The sequence below is a fragment of the Mauremys reevesii genome, linkage group 1, assembly GCF_016161935.1.
Source record: "Mauremys reevesii isolate NIE-2019 linkage group 1, ASM1616193v1, whole genome shotgun sequence".
Lineage (NCBI taxonomy): Eukaryota > Metazoa > Chordata > Testudines > Geoemydidae > Mauremys > Mauremys reevesii.
In genome coordinates this window covers 161,693,952-161,713,013 of record NC_052623.1, presented here as the reverse complement: position 1 = coordinate 161,713,013, position 19,062 = coordinate 161,693,952, and the positions used below count along the sequence as shown (strand labels likewise).

At 46.1% G+C, this 19,062-nt stretch overlaps 1 protein-coding gene across 1 annotated transcript in view; it reads left to right on the top strand.

Annotated features, from left to right (window-relative positions):
• Positions 1-17,467, top strand: part of LOC120395663 (interferon-induced GTP-binding protein Mx2-like) — a 33,059-nt gene extending 15,592 nt beyond the window's left edge. Inside the window, exons 9-14 of the mRNA XM_039520272.1 lie at positions 154-276; positions 6,424-6,565; positions 9,295-9,453; positions 9,856-9,932; positions 13,785-14,036; positions 16,608-17,467. Coding sequence (XP_039376206.1) covers positions 154-276; positions 6,424-6,565; positions 9,295-9,453; positions 9,856-9,932; positions 13,785-14,036; positions 16,608-16,841 — 987 coding nt within the window. The 3' untranslated portion in view covers positions 16,842-17,467. The remainder of the gene's footprint in view (positions 1-153; positions 277-6,423; positions 6,566-9,294; positions 9,454-9,855; positions 9,933-13,784; positions 14,037-16,607) is intronic.
• Positions 17,468-19,062: the final 1,595 nt, after the last annotated feature.

Here is a 19,062-nt window from a genome sequence, read left to right as displayed (position 1 = left end):
CAGGCAGTGTTGGTTTAGACTACAGAGCATACCTGGACTTTTAAGGGCAGTGCAAGATTCATAGATCTCTCTGTCACACTCTGAAATGGTCTATTTCTTTCAAAGAATGGAATTGTCCAAACTGTACAAGTATTGTTGTTTTTTCTCCCCTAGAAATCTTTGCCTGCTTTAGAAGAGCAAATAAACATTCAACTCCAAAAAACAACTGAAGAGTTACTCAAATATGGCAAAGGCACACCAAAAGCAGAAGACGAGAAGATGTTTTTCCTAGTAGATGTAAGTATAAATATGTATTTGGTTGTGTGGCACAGCAAAGAGAGCTGAACAATTACTAAACTTTCCCGATTTTGATAAGCTCAGGAATTTCAAAGGAAACAAATTCATTTCTGCCATCAACAGTTTGTAGGACTTTCATTGCTTACAACACACATAAACCTAAGTGCATCCCTGAATTTAAACCATGGATGTGCTTGGCTCATGGTGTCCAGTGTGATGATGCTCTTCCACCTATCTCTTTACTATAAACCCTATGCAGAGGTTATGGGTCTATTACTGGTGTGGGTGGGTGAGATTTGGTGGTCTGCGGTGTCTAGGAAGTCAGACTAGATGATCACGATGATTCTTTCTGGCCTTAAACTTTATGAGACCTACTGTGGTGAATGGCTGTTCACACAGTCCCTGGGTAGGCTGCTCCCACAGAGACCACCTTCCAGTCCCCCAAGTGCACCCCCATCAGGACACAGGCCCGTGCCTCTACTTCTCTTTGGGGTGGGATGCTGTGATCCAATCACTCTCTGACTGGGTCTCCAGGTTACACCTCCCTGGCTGCCAACCGTACTATTTAGCAGGTCCAGCTGATCTTGGGCCCTGCCAAAGTTCTCCTCTGGGATTACGTGTTACCCTGTGTTTGCAGGGAGACAGCAGAGACCATCCATAAGTGCTGATAGTGGGAGGGGGCACAATTTAAAGGTTCGGCCACCCCCAGAACAGCTCAAGTCATGCCTCTTTCCCCTGCCCCCCGAGGAAGGCTCCCCCATTTACCCTCAGTCTCTCCTCCCCACCCCATCCCAGAAAGCAGTGGTCCCCTCCCTGCAGCTCCCAGGTGTTGCTGCTGCCTTTCCCTGTGGGGTGCAGCTCAAGCTCCAGCAGCACCATGTGACCAAGCAGGGCTGGCAAACCCTGGCAGACATCTGGAGGGCGACATGGCCCCACATGCCTCTCCTCTCACACACACACACCCCACCACCACCATGCATTGCCTCTGGAAGAGAGAAACACTTCAAAACAAAGCGGGATGTATTTTACCCAAAAGGTTCACAGGACTTAGAGATGTGGACAGGGCCTGCTCTGGCTTTTTTGTCACCCCAAGCAAAAAAAAAAAAAAAGGGGGGGGGGGAGGCGGCAAAGCGGGGGGGGAACCCTGCGGCACAGCCGGAGCGGCAAAGCGGGGGAGGGGGGACAAAACACGGCGCAGCCAGAGCGGCAAAGTGGGGGCGGGGGAACAAAACAAAAAAAGGCGCGGCTGGAGCGGCAAAGCAGGGGTGGGGGGGAACCTGTGGCACTGCTGGAGCGGCAAAGTAGGGGGGAAAAACCCCCCAAAAAACAGTACAGCTGGAGCGGCAAATGGGGGGGGGCACAGAGTGGCATGGATGGCAAAGGAGGTTAAAAAACAAAACCAAACCCCTACAGGGCGGCCAGAGCCAGGGTCCAGGGGGCCTCCCTGTGCTGCAGAGTGCATGCCTGGTCTAATAGGGGGGAGGGGGAGGGAGTGGGGGGGGAGAGAGAGAAGGGGGGCGGCCAGGGCTTCAGCGGGGCACTCGCCACGCAGCCCCTCCCGCCGCACCACCTGCTGGGAGGGCTCTCCGCTCCAGTTGGCTGGGAGGGAAGGACGCAGGCTGCCCTGCCGAGTTTGCTGCAGGGCGCTCCCCTCCTCCGCGCCCTACAGGGCGGCTGGATCAGAGAACCAACCAAAAAAAAAAACCTGCCGTGCTGCCCTAGGATGGGCTGGAATGCCGCCCTGTAGAATCTGCCGCCCCAAGCATGAGCTTGCTCGGCTGGTGCCTGGAGCCGGCCCTGGAAGTGGATATAAAATAACAGACTTACACGCATATTCCCTTACCCAAGCTTAACCTCTCTGTCCACAGCTCAGGCAGATCTAACTTTTTCCCTATCCCTGAGTTGGGAGAACCAGTCTACACTGCTTGCAACAAGCTTCCTCTGCCTCTGGATGAGACCTCTCAGCCTGTCAGCTGTTTTACAGACACTCTCAGGGCCACCCCTCCCCTGTCACTTGAAGTTCCCTCCCTTTGATATAGTCTGTGAGGTTGCAGCTTTGGCAAAACAAAACTTCATTGCCGTTCTCCAGTGCCTAAAAAAATCCAACTCCCACAGAAGTAGCTGGAGACCCAGAATTCAGTCTCTATGGATTTTCAGCAAGGATTGCACAGGGTCAACCACCCCACGTTCAAGTCCCGAAAGAAATTAATTTAAGTAACAACTTTATAAACTCTTATGATAAAGAAACAAATAACAGTAATTTAATTTTACAGCCTAATATGGCTATTTTATAATCCACAGGCATTATCTTCACAGTCGTACATTAACATAAATAATGAAAACAAATTAAAATCTGAACAGTTCAGTCCCCACAGAAACAGTGAGAAGAAACTGAGAGTTCCCAAAAGCTTAGGTTGAGTTCACCCGAATCTCAGTTAGAGTCTTTGATCAACAAATCTATTCAGTTTGCTGAGTCAAAAACAACATCTTCCCTCCGCTTGCTTGTTGGAATCCATGTAGATTCTTCCTCTGCTGAAATCAATGTTAGCCAGTCAGCTAACTGATTAACCAACCCCAGGGGCGGCTCTAGGAATTGTGCCGCCCCAAGCAGGGCGGCACGCTGCAGGGGGCGCTCTGCCGGTCGCCGGTCCCGTGGCTCCGGTGGACCTCCTGCAGACGTGCCAGCGGAGGGTCGGCTGGTCCTGCGGCTTCAGTGGACCTCCCGCAGGCACGCCTGCGGATGCTCCACTGAAGCTGCGGGACCAGCGGACCGTCCGGAGCCGCCTGCCGCCCTCCCGTGGCACGCCGCCCCAAGCGCGTGCTTGGCGCACTGGGGTCTGGAGCCGGCTCTGACCAACCATTAAGTTAAGCATAGGCACTGACTTCCTCTCTAGGGGAGGGGTGGGGGTGCTCAATCCCACCCCCTCTGCCCTAGGTCCAGCCTCCACTTCATCCCTTTCCCCCAAACCCTCACCCCCACCCCACCTCTTCCCGCCCTCACTCCGCCCTTGGCCCTGTCCCGCTCCGCCCTGCTCCCAAGGCCACACCCACCCCGCCTCTTCTCACCTCCAGCCCACCTCTTTGCTGCCTCTTTCTGCTCCCTCCCCTGAGCACCCCCCATCGCCGCTCTTCCCTCTCCCTCCCAGCTCCTCCTGCACACCATGGAACAGCTGATCCACGGCGGGTGGGAGGCACTGGGAGGGAGAGGGAGAAGTTGATCAGCAGGGCTACCGATGGCTGGAGTGGGGAGGGGGGTGCTAAGCACCCACTAATTTTTTTCATGGGTGCTCCAGCCCTAGAGCACCCACAGAGTCAGCACCTATGCAGGTAAGTATATAGATATTTTTTAAAAACACCGTTACAAGAAAATATAAAACTGAGAATAGCAAAACACAAATGACTCCTTCCCCATTATCACATTGAAAGAAAAGTTGGTGCATTGCACTACTTGAGACAATTTAACTAAAACAGTCTGGCTAAAATCAAACAATATTCAAAGTATAAAACGAAAATAGGATACATTATTTTTCCCTCCCAAGTTCCCCTGTCCATAATTAACATTGCCTGTTGGAGGGTTGACAGTATCACTGACCTGCTGCAAAATGCTTCAGAGTTAAGGAAAACAACCTGCTGTCTGCTCCTGGGCTCAGCTTCTCCCAACCCCCCCAGGGCACATGACCCTTCATCAAGCAGCTGCCCTGACTGCTTGCCCTCAAGCAGTCTGACCCCAGCAACAGGGAACCTATTGGAGCGGACCCAAAACTACCACACCTAATTCCAGAAGCTTCTGGATGTGGAGTGCTAAATCTGCCGAGCAACAATGACCCAAACACACAACATACCTCCCCCTATGGGTCTCTTAAAGAGATAGCTCCCTATTAGGCAAATGGGTTACATCAGCGGTTCTCAAACTGTGGGTCGGGACCCCAAAGTGGGTCATGACCATAGGCGCCAACTTTTCCCGGTGGTGGTGGGTGCTCGTGACCTCCAGGCCCTGCTCCACCCCACCTTTTCCCCGCCCCCATTCCAACCCCTTCCCCAAAGTCTCCACCTCCTACCTGCCCCTATTGGACGCCTTCCCCAGATCCCCGCCACGGCCCTGCCTCTTCCCCAAGCGTGCCGCGTTCCCCCTCCTCCCCCCTCCCTCCCAGCGCTTGCCGCGTGAATCAGCTGTTTTGCAGTGCAAGCACTGGGAGCCAGGGGGAAAAAGCAGGCACGAGGTGCACCCAGGGGAGGAGGCGGAGCAGAAGCGGAGGTGAGCTGGGACGGGGAGGGAGGGAGCTGCTGGTGGGTGCTAAGCACCCACCAATTTTTCCCTGTGGGTGCTCCAGCCCCAGAGCACCCACGGAGTTGGCGCCTATGGTCATGACCCTATTGTAATGAGGTTGCCAGGGCTGGCGTTAGACTTGCTGGGGTCTGGGGCTGAAGCCCGAGCCCCACTGCCTGGGACTAAAGCCCAAGGGCTTCAGTCCTGGGTGTCAGGGCTCAGGTTATAGGCCCTCTGCCCGGGGCTGAAGTCCTTTGGCTTTGGCCTCCCAACTCGGGGCGGCGGAGCTTCAGCGGGCTCAGACTTCTATACGATCCGCCTGGGGTTGTATAGTAATTGTTGCTGTCAGAAAGGAGTCATGGTGCAATCGAGTTTGAGAATCCTTGGATTACATTAATTTCACTGGCGCCTAGAAGCAACATCTCCCAGTAATGGCCCCATGGCTCTCTTAGCTGCTGTGAAGGTGGGTACCTGAAACTGCCCGATCAGTTAATCCTAGTTTGTTTTCTGCCTAGGCTAGTCCCCAACTCCAGACTGATGTAACCCTTTGAGTTCAAGTAGGAAGCAATACAAAATGGAACAGGGAAACCAGATGACATAATTTCCAGAAGAAATAATACAGACCATGAGCTCCTGAGACAGCCAAAGGCTTTGGTCACACAATATAAATTTCAGGGCAACTCAGGATAGGGGAAGCTGAGATTAGTATATTAACTCAAAGGTTTTAATCTTCATATCCACATATCTAGCTGTCCCCCAATAAAAGCACATCTCCCAGTAAGAAAAATGAAACTAACAAAAGTAGGATAACGTATGGCAGCTTCTACTCAGCCTCGCTATTGCTGGCTCTATTGCTCACTCTGCAAAATTGTTACTGCTAATTGCTATGATGGCTGCTCAGTGGTCTGTATGAAATGAGTTGGTGGTCTCAGCAGTTCTCAGTGGACAAGTGTCCACAGTGAGGAAAAAAGAAACCTCACAATCTGATATGCCAGCTCTCTCAGCAAAGAAACCAAGGACTAAATGAACATTGAGAATGAACTACCCCTCCAGAACAGGACTGAGGCACATGGACAGAATGCTGGTGGAGAAGCACGTACATCTACTGTCCTGGCTGATAACTAGACAACTTCAGACTCAAAGGCTGTCAGGAGCAGTAAATTTAAAAAAAAAAAACCCACAAGTTTTTCAAAAGTAGGTGTTTAAACTTGGATACCTCAAGCCACATATAGGCACTCAAACAAATGATCTGATTTTCAAAAATGCTGGGCACCCACCCAGTGCCACGAAAGTCAGGCCACTTGTATAGGTGCCTGAATCTGGATTAAGGAGCCTAGTTATAGGCACCATTTCTGAAAATCTTGGCTGCTGTTAGATCAGCTTTTAGGGTAAAGAGAAAGGGAAAAAGGAGGTGAATTAAGATTTAGGTTGGGATTTTCAAAAGCACCAAAATGAGGTAGCAGGGCAAATCCCATTTACTTGTAGAGCAGTTCAACGCTGGACAGAACTTGGTTAATATGACATTATAGCGTTCCGTGGTTACGTCTCAATGATTTCCATAACACACGTCCTCAGTTTACAAATATAAGATGGTGGTTGTTTTTTCTAACTGCAATCTCAACCTGGGATCTGCAAGTCAGTCTGGATACTGTTCTTTTTGAATGTCCTCCCAGTAATAGAAGTTCTGCAGGAAAAGAATAGGCCCTCAGCATTGATAGCTGTGTAACTCCACCAATCTTGATTGGCTTTGCATAAATCTAACTGATTGGAATTTAATAAAAGATTGCCTTGATCCACAAGGAAAATAGAATCAAGTTCACTCTTGCTTAGCTATGCTGCCTTTACAGAATTCAGAGTGTTTTTTTTAAATCTCATTACAGAAAATCAAAATGTTTAATCAAGACATTGTGGATACAGTGGCGGGAGAAGAAAAGTTGTTTGAAAATGAAATTAGACTGTTTACAAAAATCCGCACAGAGTTTCAAAAATGGGGGAAGATACTTGATGACAGCGCATTGACTGGTAAGTACAGGGGCTTGCCTGTGAAGCTGCTATGAAATACTCAACTTCACTTCTTTTGACTGAAGTTGTAAGACAGCTAATAGATCATGTTAATGAAATTAAAAACTTGAAGTGATGAGAATTTATCTACCAAGATCCCCAACTGGTGTGAACTCACATAGCTCCATTGAAATCGATGGATTCCCTCCATTTCCATTGAAGTCAATGATGCAAGGACAATTTCACCGGCTGACAATATGCCCTTGATTCTTTGAATAACTTATGTTAAAAAGATTTTTAAAAGTCTATGGTTTAAAGTCTAGCAAGTTGTGAGTAATAAAATAACCACCTAAAGAACACCCATGTTTCACAGATAACCCAGTCTGCTAATTGCTTACTGAATCCAGATCTAAAAGAAGACTGTCTCACAGAAATTTAACTTTAACAACAGCTCAAAACATTTCTAAACCACTCAGAATACCCATTAATTCTTCCTTTTGGTGAACATGAAGCAGGTATTTCTGTCGAGCAGCACCTATTGCTATATGTTTTTAGCTGTCCCTGAATGTCGACATAAACATTAAGTGTAATTTTAAATGAATAGTTACAAAATGTATGTAGGGTACATGTCACTGAGGGGCAACTACATTCAGACAAAGGTGTTTTCTATTGTCTAATCTGTCCTATCCCACCACATACCCAGAGCCAGTTAATCTACAGGTATTAGGTGAGTGAAAAAAGTAGGAAAACAGGTGGAAAGAGGAGATAGCTGGTGAACAAAACCACAGGAAAAATAGAAGAGAGAGTCAGTAAAAACTAGCTTCTTTATGATGTTACTTATTCCCTTTTGGAATCAGTTGAAGCACTTATGTGTGTGAATGGGAGGTGCACCTGCATTGCATGTAAAATGGAGATAATGATATTTCTGCCTTCCTTTAGAAAATAATTTGAGATCTACCCCCGAAAAGAACTGTGTATGAGGCAGGTATTATTGTTTATATAAACTGAAGTCGTTGCAAGGTAAGTTCATCTAACAGTTCTAGTTGCAGATCATTAGAGAGCTGGAATAAATATTAAAAATAGCAGATAAATGGAACTGTCAGTACTTTTACTAAATTATGCAGGATTTGGGGCTTTCTATTGTAAAGTACATTGGAAGATGTTTTTCTGGTTGACTGATTAATTTTACAAACCCCTTGTCATAGGTCTTCTCCCCCACTTGGAGCTGTTGGGTTCCAAGATGGGGACCTGCATGGACTCCTCTAAACTAAAATCCTAGTTTAGATCTGGTTCTCGCTGCCACCAGTCAGTTTTCTAAGTGTCTGACACACTGCCTGTTCCCCCAAAAACTTCCCCTGGGAACACAGATTCAATCTCCCTGAATCTCAACACAAAGGGAAGCAGCCCACTTCCCCTCTCCCTCTTTCTCCTAGCCTACTCCGGAGAGATACACACCGATTCAACTCCGTGAATCAAACCCAGGAGGAACTCACTCTTCCCCCCTCCCCTTCCCCTGAATTTCCACAAGAGAAGGAATTAACCAAGTCCAAAGAAAAGAAAAGAATTTATTAAAAGAACAAAAAGAAAGTACACTATCTCTGTAATACCAGGATGGAACAATACACAGAGTCTAACCCATAAACCTGGAGAGAATTCCCCCTCCCCCTTTCTTTCTCAGTAAAAGCAAAGTAGCAACAACAGAAATAAAGATATTCCTTGAGCAAAACACACAATTGCAAATGTAGAAATAAACTTATAATACTAGTACGCCTTTCTAATACTCACTAGACTGAATAGATGAAAAGTACTGCAGAAACCTGGGAGGACTTGATTAAGATGTCTGGACTCTCTTAGATCCCAAAGAGAACTCAACTCAAAAACAAAGAACACAGGGGAAAAAAACTTCCCTCCACGGAGATTTGAAATTATCTTGTCCCTGATTGGTCCTCTGGTCAGGTGTTCCTCAGGTACTGCTTGTTAACCCTTTACAGGTGAAAGAGACCTTAACCCTTAACTAACTGTTTATGACACCCCTATACACCATCCTTCTAAAGTTTTGCCTCTCAAACTCCAATCTATTTGACACAAACTAGACTGCAATTTTTTTTGTAGTGTTTGACTATAAGCTCATAGGTAGAACTGAATGCAGCATTACCTGTGTACTTCCTGCCTCCAGTTGTGCATGATTATGCTATAATTCCTATATTTATCCACAATAAGTCAAGATTGGACACCTTTAAAGCACTAGTAAATGTGGATGTGACGTACGCATGTATCAGTCAAAGAGGAACAAATATTATTTAGGATGGCAAATTTCTCCAATGTTAACGATGTTTTAGTGACAATGTTGTTTGAGTGTTCCAGGAAGTTTAGACTAGACTTCCTTATATATGGCTGTAAAATTATTTTACATCTTCCTCTAAAGCATCATGTATTACCCTTTCAGCAGTGGCTATCAGACTGATAGGAATTGCTGTACTGGATCAGAATACTGGCCCATGTTCCTGTTTCCGTTAGTTTATATGGTCATCTCAATGAGTGAAACGGTTCATTCTTAGAAGTAGTAATGGCATATTTTGGCTCAATTCTACAAAAATGAACTTGCTTAAATTTATGAGCTGTGTATTAGTTCTTCCAGTCAAAAGTGTCTTCAGAACAAAGAACTAAGCTTCCACTTTAAATCCATAATTGTCTTTATAAATTCATTAGATTTGTTATATTAAAATAGTGCTGTTGTTTTAATGTTATAGATAGAAAAACTATACAACATGAAGTGTGGCGATTTGAAGAACAGTATCGTGGAAGAGAGCTCCCAGGGTTTACCAGTTACAAGACATTTGAGGCCATTGTAAGACAGAGAATCATGGTATTAGAAAAACCAGCTATTGAGATGCTGAAGAAAGTAATTGGTGAGTTTCATTTACAAAGTTTATCCCAAGCTTCAGAAATACTGGTTTGTCTAGATTTTGGTTGACATGGCAAGAGCTGTATCTTGGCTGCTTCAGGCAGGGGAAAATGAATCTGAATCAAACCAGTTTCAAGCCATGAGACTGATCATTAGACCTCAAACTTCTATGCCTAGTCTTCAGACTCTGACAGTACAAAATTCCTAAATTGACAGTATTTCTGAAAAAGTTAGAAATGGACCATGATAGGAAAATAAAAAATCATCATAGATATGACAAGGAGGGATTAAAAATTGAATAGATGAGGCAGTGTCCTTTGGATAGATATGGAGACTGACAACTTTTCACAAATCTTGTACTACCAGTAGCTCAGTCCTTTATTTTATGTCTCTTTTCTCCCCTCAGAAATTGTCCGAAAATCTTTCACAGAGATTGCCAAAGATCATTTTGAGGATTTTCAAAATCTTAACAGAGCTACTAAGGTGAGACACCACATGCAGTCCAGAGAAGAGCAACAAAAATGATTAAAAGTCTGGAAAACATGACCTATGAGGGAAGGTTGATAAAATTGGGTTTGTTTAGTTTGGAGGAGAGAAGACTGAGGGAGGACATCAGAAGTTTTCAAGTACATAAAAGGTTGTTACAAGGGCAAAGATTAAAAATTGTTCTCCTTAGCCTCCCAGGATAGGGCAGGAAGCAATGGGCTTTAATTGCAGCAAGGGAGATTTAGGTTGAACATGAGGAAAAACTTCCTAACTGTCAAGGTAGTTAAGTACTGGAAAATATTGTCAAGGGAAGCTGTGGAATCTCCATCATCTGAAGTTTTTAGAACAGGTTACACAAACATCTGTTAAGAATAGTCTAATTATTGTGTAGTCCTGCCTTGAGTGAAGAGGACTGGACTAGATGACCTCTTGAGGTCCCTTCTAATCTGACACTTCTATGGTTTTATGGAACCTGATATAAGACAAGCAATACTGAATGGCATAACGTATTGTATACAGAACTACATGTTACTCATTCACTCTTGATAAGTCACTTATTTAATTGTTGTACCTTTAAGCAACTTGTGGAGATTCCTGCACCTTTATGAATATGTTGTGCAATAAGGTAACAGAGAAACTGTAAATAAATGGAAATTTTTATACACAGGAGAAATTAAGGTTTGTTACATCATCCAGTAACATTGTCATTGCTATAAACTGTACATTTCCCAGTTTCTTGAATGGATTGCACTATACTTTACACTATATATGTGCTATGGATTGAGTCCCTGTCCCAAAGTGTTTATAATCTCAGATTTCATTCCTGCAGGGATTTAAGCATGTAATTACTCCCAGATTGTTAAATGGAACTACTTAAAGTCAAGCATGCGTAAGTCTTTGCAGTGCCTGTGTTAAGCCAAGAACAGAAAACAACACCACAGGGAGTGGAAAGGCCAAAGACAATATGATGATGGGGCTGCTTAGGAGATTTATATATATAATGTGGGGGAACTCTTTTGTTTGTTTGTTTTTCCTTTTTAATGTGACTGTGGTCACTGAAGAACTAAGATTTGAGAAAAGGCTTTGAGAGAGAGATTGGAAGCCATAAATGGACAGTCAGGAAAGGGCTGCCACTCACAAGGAACTGCCTGAAAGAAGGCCCAGAGGCATACACAAGATAGAGACATTTATGGCCTAATTTTCAAAAGTCATTTTGAAATCTCTGGGAGATGCAGGGGCTCAGAAGCTTTGAAAAATCAGGCAGCAATCAGGTAAGGGACCTAGGGGTTACAGCGGACAAGAACCTGGACATGAGTCAACAGTGTGCCCTTGTTGCCAAGAAGGCTAATGGCATTTTGGGCTGTATAAGTAGGGGCATTGCCAGCAGATCGACGGATGTGATCATTCCCTCTATTTGACATTGGTGAGACCTCATCTGGAGTAGTGTGTTCAGTTTTGGGCCCCACACTACAAGAAGGATGTAGGAAAATTGGAAAGAGTCCAGCGGAGGGCAACAAAAATGATTAGGGGGCTGGAGCACATGACTTATGAGGAGAGGCTGAGGGAACTGGGATTGTTTAGTCTGCAGAAGAGAAGAAAGAGGGGGGATTTGATAGCTGCTTTCAACTACCTGAAAGGAGGTTCCAAAGAGGATGGATCTAGACTGTTCTCAGTGGTAGCAGAGGACAGAACAAGGAGTAATAGTCTCAAGTTGCAGCGGGGGAGGTTTAGGTTGGATATTAGGAAAAACTTTTTCACTCAGAGAGCGGTGAAGCACTGGAATGGGTTACCTAGAGAGGTCATGGAATCTCCTTCCTTAGAGGTTTTTAAGGTCAGGCTTGACAAAGCCCTGGCTGGGATGATTTAGTTGGGGATTGGTCCTGCTTTGAGCAGAGGGTTGGACTAGATGACCTCCTGAGGTCCCTTCCAACCCTGAGATTCTATGATTCTATTCTATGAAGTGAGCAAAGAAGAGGGCAGGGAGATTAAAGGGAGACAAGAGCAGATGGGGAGGAAGGAAGGCACCGCCTTGTGGAAGCCCTTGAAGCTGAGAACAAGGCTGAATTTGGCTTGGGAGGCAATGTGAATCCTGTGAAAGGATTTTAAGAAGGTTTGAATGTAATTGTAGCACTGAGGAGAGGTAGATGATTTTCCCACTAAAGCTTTGGGTGGATTGAAAGGGTAAGGAATCTGGAAGGCCAGAGAGGAGGGGTTGCTATAGCTCAGGGTTCAGCAACCTATGGCAGGCAGCAGTGTGCTATTAAAAATCCTGCCCAGCCTGGCCTGGCCCGCTCTTCTCCGCCCTCCGCCCCACCCCCGCCCCCACGGGGGCAGGGGGCAGAAGCTTGGTCCTGCCCCTCCTCCGCCTCTCCATCCCTCCCTCCCTCCCTGCCGGCTGATCAGCTGATGGTCCTTGCAAGGGAGGGGGTCAGGAAGGAGCAGAGTCAGCATGCTCGCTGCTCCCTGCAGAGGCAGAGAAGAAGCAGGGGCAGGACCTTGGGGAAGGAGGGTGGTGGAATAGGGGAATATTCCCTCCAGCCCCCTGCCCTGATCCCCATCACACACACCCAGCCCTCTGCCCTGAGCCCTGTACCCCTCTCATACACACCCAGCCCTCTGCTTGGTTCCTTCACCCCCACACACACAATCCCGACTCTGACTCTGGCACCCACACACATACCCAGCCCCCCCTGCCCTGACACCTGCACCTCCCTCACATGCCCACAGCCCTCTGCCCTGACTCTTGCACCCCCCACATACCCAGCCCCCCCACACCCCATGCACCCCACACATCCTGACTCGTGCACCCCCTACATCCCTACCCTCACCCTGAGCTCCAAACGGGAGCTCCTGCACCCCACCCCCACACTCCCACCTGCACCCCTTGCACCAAATAGGAGTTGCCCAGGTAAGTGCCCCACATCCAAACCTCCTGCCCCAACCCTGAGCCCCTTCCCTCATTCTAGCTCCTGGCCAGACCCTGCACCCCAACCCCCAGCCCTGTGCTCAGTGCACCCCCACCCTCAGCTCAGCGCAGCGAGAGGAAGAGAATGGGCCAGAACCAGGGAGAAGGTAGGTACCCACTGTATGTGGGCAAGGCCGGGACCCCAGACCGGCAGCGGGGTGAGCGGGTCTGGCAGCCGGGATCCCAGCTGGCAGGAGCCAGCAGATGGAACCCCTGAGCGGCAGTGAGCTGAGTGGCTCAGCCCACTGCTGGTCTGGGGTCCCGGCCGCAGGCCCCGCTCAGCCCACTGCCGGGTGAACAGAACCCCAGACCAGCAGAGGGCTGAGTGGGCCAGCGGTGTAAGATCAACATTTTAATTTAATTTTAAATGAAGCTTCTTAAACATTTTGAAAACGTTTATTTTACAATACAACAATAGTTTAGTTATATAATATATAGACTTATAGAGAGAGATCTTTTAAAAAACATTAAAATGTATTACCGACACGTGAAACCTTAAATTAAAGTGAATAAATGAAGACTTGGCACACTGCTTCTGAAAGGTTGCCGACACCTGCTATAGCTGCACAGTGCCTAGCTGAAGGTCGGTTGGTTGGGCGTGGCCAAAGGTGTGGATTTTGTTTGTACTCAGGGAACTCTAGTGGGCAGGCTTTTGGCTTTTCCTGTCCACAAGTGTAATGGGGGCACAAGGCAATGTGGCCTCTCCTGCCCCCTTGCACCAGGTGACAGAGAGCCAGAATCTAGCTCTTACCGTGTGCTCTTGGGAACCCTGTGACACCATGTCACATGTTACCTGTCATATGGGGCTGGTCCTGTACTCACCTGTACCACCTGTTGCTTAGTGGATTTTGATAGTTTTCTTCCCCCTCACTCTCCCTTCACAGGACAGAATTGAAGACATTACCAAGAAACAATCAGAGGAAGCCGAAACAATTATCAGAATCCATTTTAAAATGGAGCAGATTGTATACTGCCAGGACAATGTTTACAGAGAAGACTTAAAAGTTATCAGGGAAGAAACACCAAAGGAAGCAGCCAATGGTCTGAACCCGGCCGCCTTGAGTTTCAGTTTTGGAACTGTCCAGAACCACCCTGCCATTAAGGATATGACTTATCACCTGGAGGCATACTTCAGTGTGAGTTTATGGATTCCTACCACAGCAGTTTTTATTCCATTCCAAATCCTGCAGCATGTACTAATCCCGTTCCCTTTGCAGTCAATAGAAAGAGTCTCTCTTTGTTTTTAATTTAAGAAAACACTGGAAACATTTATAAGGCATATAACCCCCCCCCCCCTTGATGTCCATGGATAAGATCTTTTTGTAGTAACTGGAATTTTGAACAGCCGATGCAAAATGTCTATGGGCAAATGTAGACGTGATGTGAAAGGCATGTACAGTATCAATGTACAGAATTGTTATGTAGGTATAGTTACAGGTTGAGTGTATAACAGAGGCTTGCTTCATCATGCTGCCATAGGCGCTGACTCTGTGGGTGCTCCAGGGTTCGAGCAACCACAGGGAAAAATTAGTGGGTGCTCTGTACCCACTGGCAGCCAAGCTCCCCTTACCCCCCCCCGCCCCACCACCTCCTGCTCCGCCCCTGATTGGGCTGCGTCCCTGCTCCTCCACTTACCTCCCAGTGCTTCACACCCAGCCGCCGCCAAACAGCTGTCTGGTGGCATCAGCAAGCTCCAGGAGGGAGGGGGAGAAATGGGAACATGGCACACTCAGGGGAAGAGGTGGTGTCAGGGCAGGGATTTGGGGAAGGAGTTGGAATGGGGGCGGAATTGGGGCAGGGACTTTGGGGAAGGGGTTGAATTGGGGGCAGGGCAGGGGTGGGAAGAGGTGGGGCAGGGCCTCATGGAAGGGCTGGAGTGTGGGGGTAGGGCCAGGGGCAGAGGGGGGATCGAGCACCCACAGGAAAGCAGGGAAGTTGGCATGCTATGCATGCTGCATCTGCCTTTTGATTGCTTTTCCTGCTCTAAGGTACACCAACTTTCGCCAACTTAATGACAAAACTTCTGCCACCTCTGAATTTTGCCCTATGTCCATCAACTGAGAAATTAAGGCTCTGATCTTTAGCCTCAGCCTGGTCTACAGCAATGCACCACCACCAAAATGCAGGTGCAATGGCACCAAATGGATGCATCTGGAGATACAAATCAGTACATCCATAAAACTAGAGGCAGCTATTGAACAAGCAGGCTTCACTTTCCAGTTTGTTCTCATGGAGAGAATAAACATATTATCAGGGGTGACTCCAGGCACCAGAGCAGCAACCGTGTGTCTGGGGCACCAAGCCGCCGGGGGCAGCCTGCCGGTCGCCGTGAGGGCAGCAGTCTCAGGCAGCCTTTGACAGCATGCCTACGGAAGATCCGCCGGTCCCGCAGCTTTGGCGGCAATTCGGCGGCCGGTAGGCGCATGACCGGCAGATCACCTGCAGAAACGCCGACGAATCCACGTGCCTCGTCACCGAAGGCTGCCTGACTGCCGTGCTTGGGGCGGCAAAAAACATAGAGCCACCTCTGCATATTATGTCAGTTATTAGAAGTGGTTATTTTATCAGTAGATGTTATGAGGTAGGGTGAAAAAGCAAAAGAGAACTTGCTTTTATACCATCTCACACAGACTTGTGGTGTCCTAAAGTGCTTCACTTGGCAATAGGTTAAATAACACCAGAGCAGTGAATCTGCAGCAAAGAGCCATTAGACATTCAGCAAAATTTTCGAGACCCCATGCAGTTAAGTGCCATTGATTTTATATGAGAATTAGGTTCCTAGGTGTGTCGCTTCTTAAAAGGGGATTTTAATACTAAATACTCTTGAGAATTTTACCCTCAGCTTGATGATTTGAAAGGAGAAGTGTTGGGCAATAGACTGAGATTTCTCACAAAAGTGTCCTTCATATAAGTTTCCTCTGCTAGTCAATCATCTTGAATAGCTTGTGTGAATAATAAATTGCTGCCTCTGTTGTACTCTGATTTGTTAGTTAGATTAAGAGGGAACTAGCTCAGGAAAATGCAGTGAGCTTTCATGGTTCTAAATAAGTGATCAAATCCCCACGATGACATCCTTTAAGGCTAGGGCATAGCACTAAGGCAGCCCTGTACTTCACAGGACTAATAAGTTCTGGATACTGGGAGTTGACTTTGGGCTGTGTCAATTTGACTGCTTGTGCCAGATGGGTTGATAATGTTAAAGGAGTTCAAACTAAAATCCTAAGATTTGAAATTTAGGATAGTACATTAGGTTTTTGTCAGTCCTACGTAATTACCTATGAGCCACTCCATTACTACCCCCAGCAGTTTGTGGAAGCAGGTCAGCCACACGCTGTGGCTTCTGTGGAAGGAGTTTCTGAGCTTGTACTTTACAATAGTAAGTATTATTTAGTGGATGGCCCTCTGCTGGCAAATGTCAGCATTAATTAGGTTATACAGGTAGTCAGCAGTGACTGGTCTGCTTTGTGTTTATGCCTCTGAGAATACTTATGGTTGAAATTAGCAGTGCGTCTCATTCATGTTTTCAAATGGGATTTTAAAGGAAAAGTTGCATCTCAGCTGTCTGAACCATTTACAGACTAATTCATGAAGATGCTGGAACAATCACTTGACACAGAATGTTGTAGCTTCTTACTGACTTTCACTAGAGAGCCCTTCCCATGTCCTTTCTTTGATAGTAATGTTTTATAACCATCTTCTGTTTTCAGAGTGCAGGTAAACGTCTCTCCAACCAAATTCCTCTGATCATCCAGTTCTACGTCCTTCAGGACTTTGGAGATAAATTACAGAATTCAATGCTGCAACTTTTACAAGAAAAAGAAAAATTGAGCTTCTTTCTTCAGGAACGGAAAGATGCTGCCGATAAGAGGCATTTTCTGAGTGGACGAATTGATCGTCTGACACAAGCTTACTTTCGCTTAATGAAATCTTCTGTGCTGTAGCCTCTCTGCTTTAAATGGTCTGTTTCAAATGTCAGTTCTTGGTACTGGAAAGATCTATAATCAGAGCTTTATATAACCCTTTAGAAATTGTACATCTGTCTACATTGGCCTTAAAAACTGAATTAACTAAGTCAGAGTTTAGCTAAATCACATAATTGCTTTAACATCATCAGTTATGTATATGCCACATGTTCATCTGTGAACCATGTCATAATTTCATTTTTAAAGTCTTGTTTTAGCTAGTTTAATGTATAGCATTATGAATTTCCTATGCTTCCTTGTAATTATGTTGCTACTGGGAAACATTCTGAATGTCTTCATTTTAACAAGGGAGGGCATGAGCTCTCTGGTACAGACCATACAACCTTCAGTAGGCAAATGAATTAAACCATATTGCAGTGAGAGACTGAACAAAAAGTGTAAGTATATTTTAAATGTGTGCTTTCCTACTCACTTTCTTTGTTGTGTTCTTCCACATGCTTTATTTTAGCCATGGAAACTAATTAGTCTATTTTAACATTTTGGAAGTATGGTACATATTAAAAAAACCAAAGGTAAATGTCACTTTGAAAGTATGAGGATATAAAGTTATTAGATGCTGGACTGAGATCCTGTGTATATGTTTGATACCTGATGTCCTGGCCCAATCAGTGGCAAAGAAACTAATCTTAATGTGGCTCAATAAATAATGAGTTGAGACTAAGTTGTTTCTGTGAGTGTGTACTGTAATTATGCTTCTATGAAACTCTACAAGTACAGTATGAGTTTTAATAAAGCAACTGAGGTTGATACTATCAGACAGTTCAATGGCCCACCCAAAAGGGTGGTAGAGAAGTATACATAGCTCAGGTGGACCTGTGTTTGTTAGCCACCATGGAAGAGCTGCGGAGCAAATGGGCATAGACTGACCTATCTTTAGTGTTGGTGACAGCCCAGTGGTGTGGAAGCTTTCTTGGCCCGACTTAGCTCCAGAAAGAGAAGTCTTATGTTACCACTGGGGGAATTCTGCATCACTGCACATGCACAGAATTCATGTCCCCCACAGAATTTTTTTCTCTGTACAAAATATATTTGGCTGGAGAGGCACTGCAGTTACACCTTTTGCCCATGAGGTGGCACCAGAACAGAGCAGCTGGCTCACCAGCAGTAGCAGCCAACAGCTGGCTGCATTCCTCACAGCACCCTGCCGTGGAGCTAGGTGAGGAAGCATGGGACATGTAGGTGGACGATGCACGCATGGCTGCTGGGGGGGTCTCCGACTGAGGTTCAAAAGGGCTAGTGGGGGGGGACTGACTGGGACAGGGGCTAAATGGAAATGTGGAGCAACATCGTATAGGGCTGGGGAGTGAGGGGTGGCTGAGTGGGGATACAGAGACATATAGGGATGAGGGGGGGGAGGAGGGTGCAGGGACACATGGGGACTGGGGCAGATGTGCCTGACTGAATGGGAGAAGCTAGAGGGGAGGCTCCCCAACTCCCTAACAATCCCTCCCCCTCCAAAAAAACTCCTTTTCCTTATTTCTCCCACCCACACCCAAGAACCCTCCAGTTTCACTCTCAGGCTCCTTCCCACAATTACTTCCCTTTCCCTCAGCTCCTCTGTTACACCGACTCCCCCAAGCCTTTGCACTGCTTCTGAGGGATGTGGGAAATATGGTTCTGTAGTGTAGTTTAAATGAATTATTAGGCAAAGTTCTGTATTAATTTGCCTAGTAAGGAATCTATTTGTCAAAAAACATTTCCTGTATTGTTACAGACATATTTGCTGACAGGCATTTTGAAATAAATTACCAAAATAATTGAGTGGCATGATTATATTGTGTTATTTTGACAAATAAAATATACAGAATTTTTCAAAATTTTAAAATATTCATGCCCAGAATTTTTAATTTTTTGGTGCTGAATGACAGGAGTAACACTTCAGAACTCTGCCTCCAGAGGCTGCAAGGAAGGGACTCATGCGTTTATCAGAGAAGAAAAACTGAGGGGTAAGTCCAACATTTCCCCTTTTAGAAATATGGTAGCAGAATCAGATGAGTTGTTTGTGAATTTTGAGTACTAGGAAAACACACTTTAAGCTCTCTGGTCTTAGCAGCTAGCTACATTGAGCTGAAAAATGGCAGAAGCTAGAAACTTAGCTTATTTGTATGTGGGGACTTCAGTGAGGCTTAAGTGCAGTCCTGAATAGAGATGAATGTAAAGATTTGCTTAAGAGCTTTCC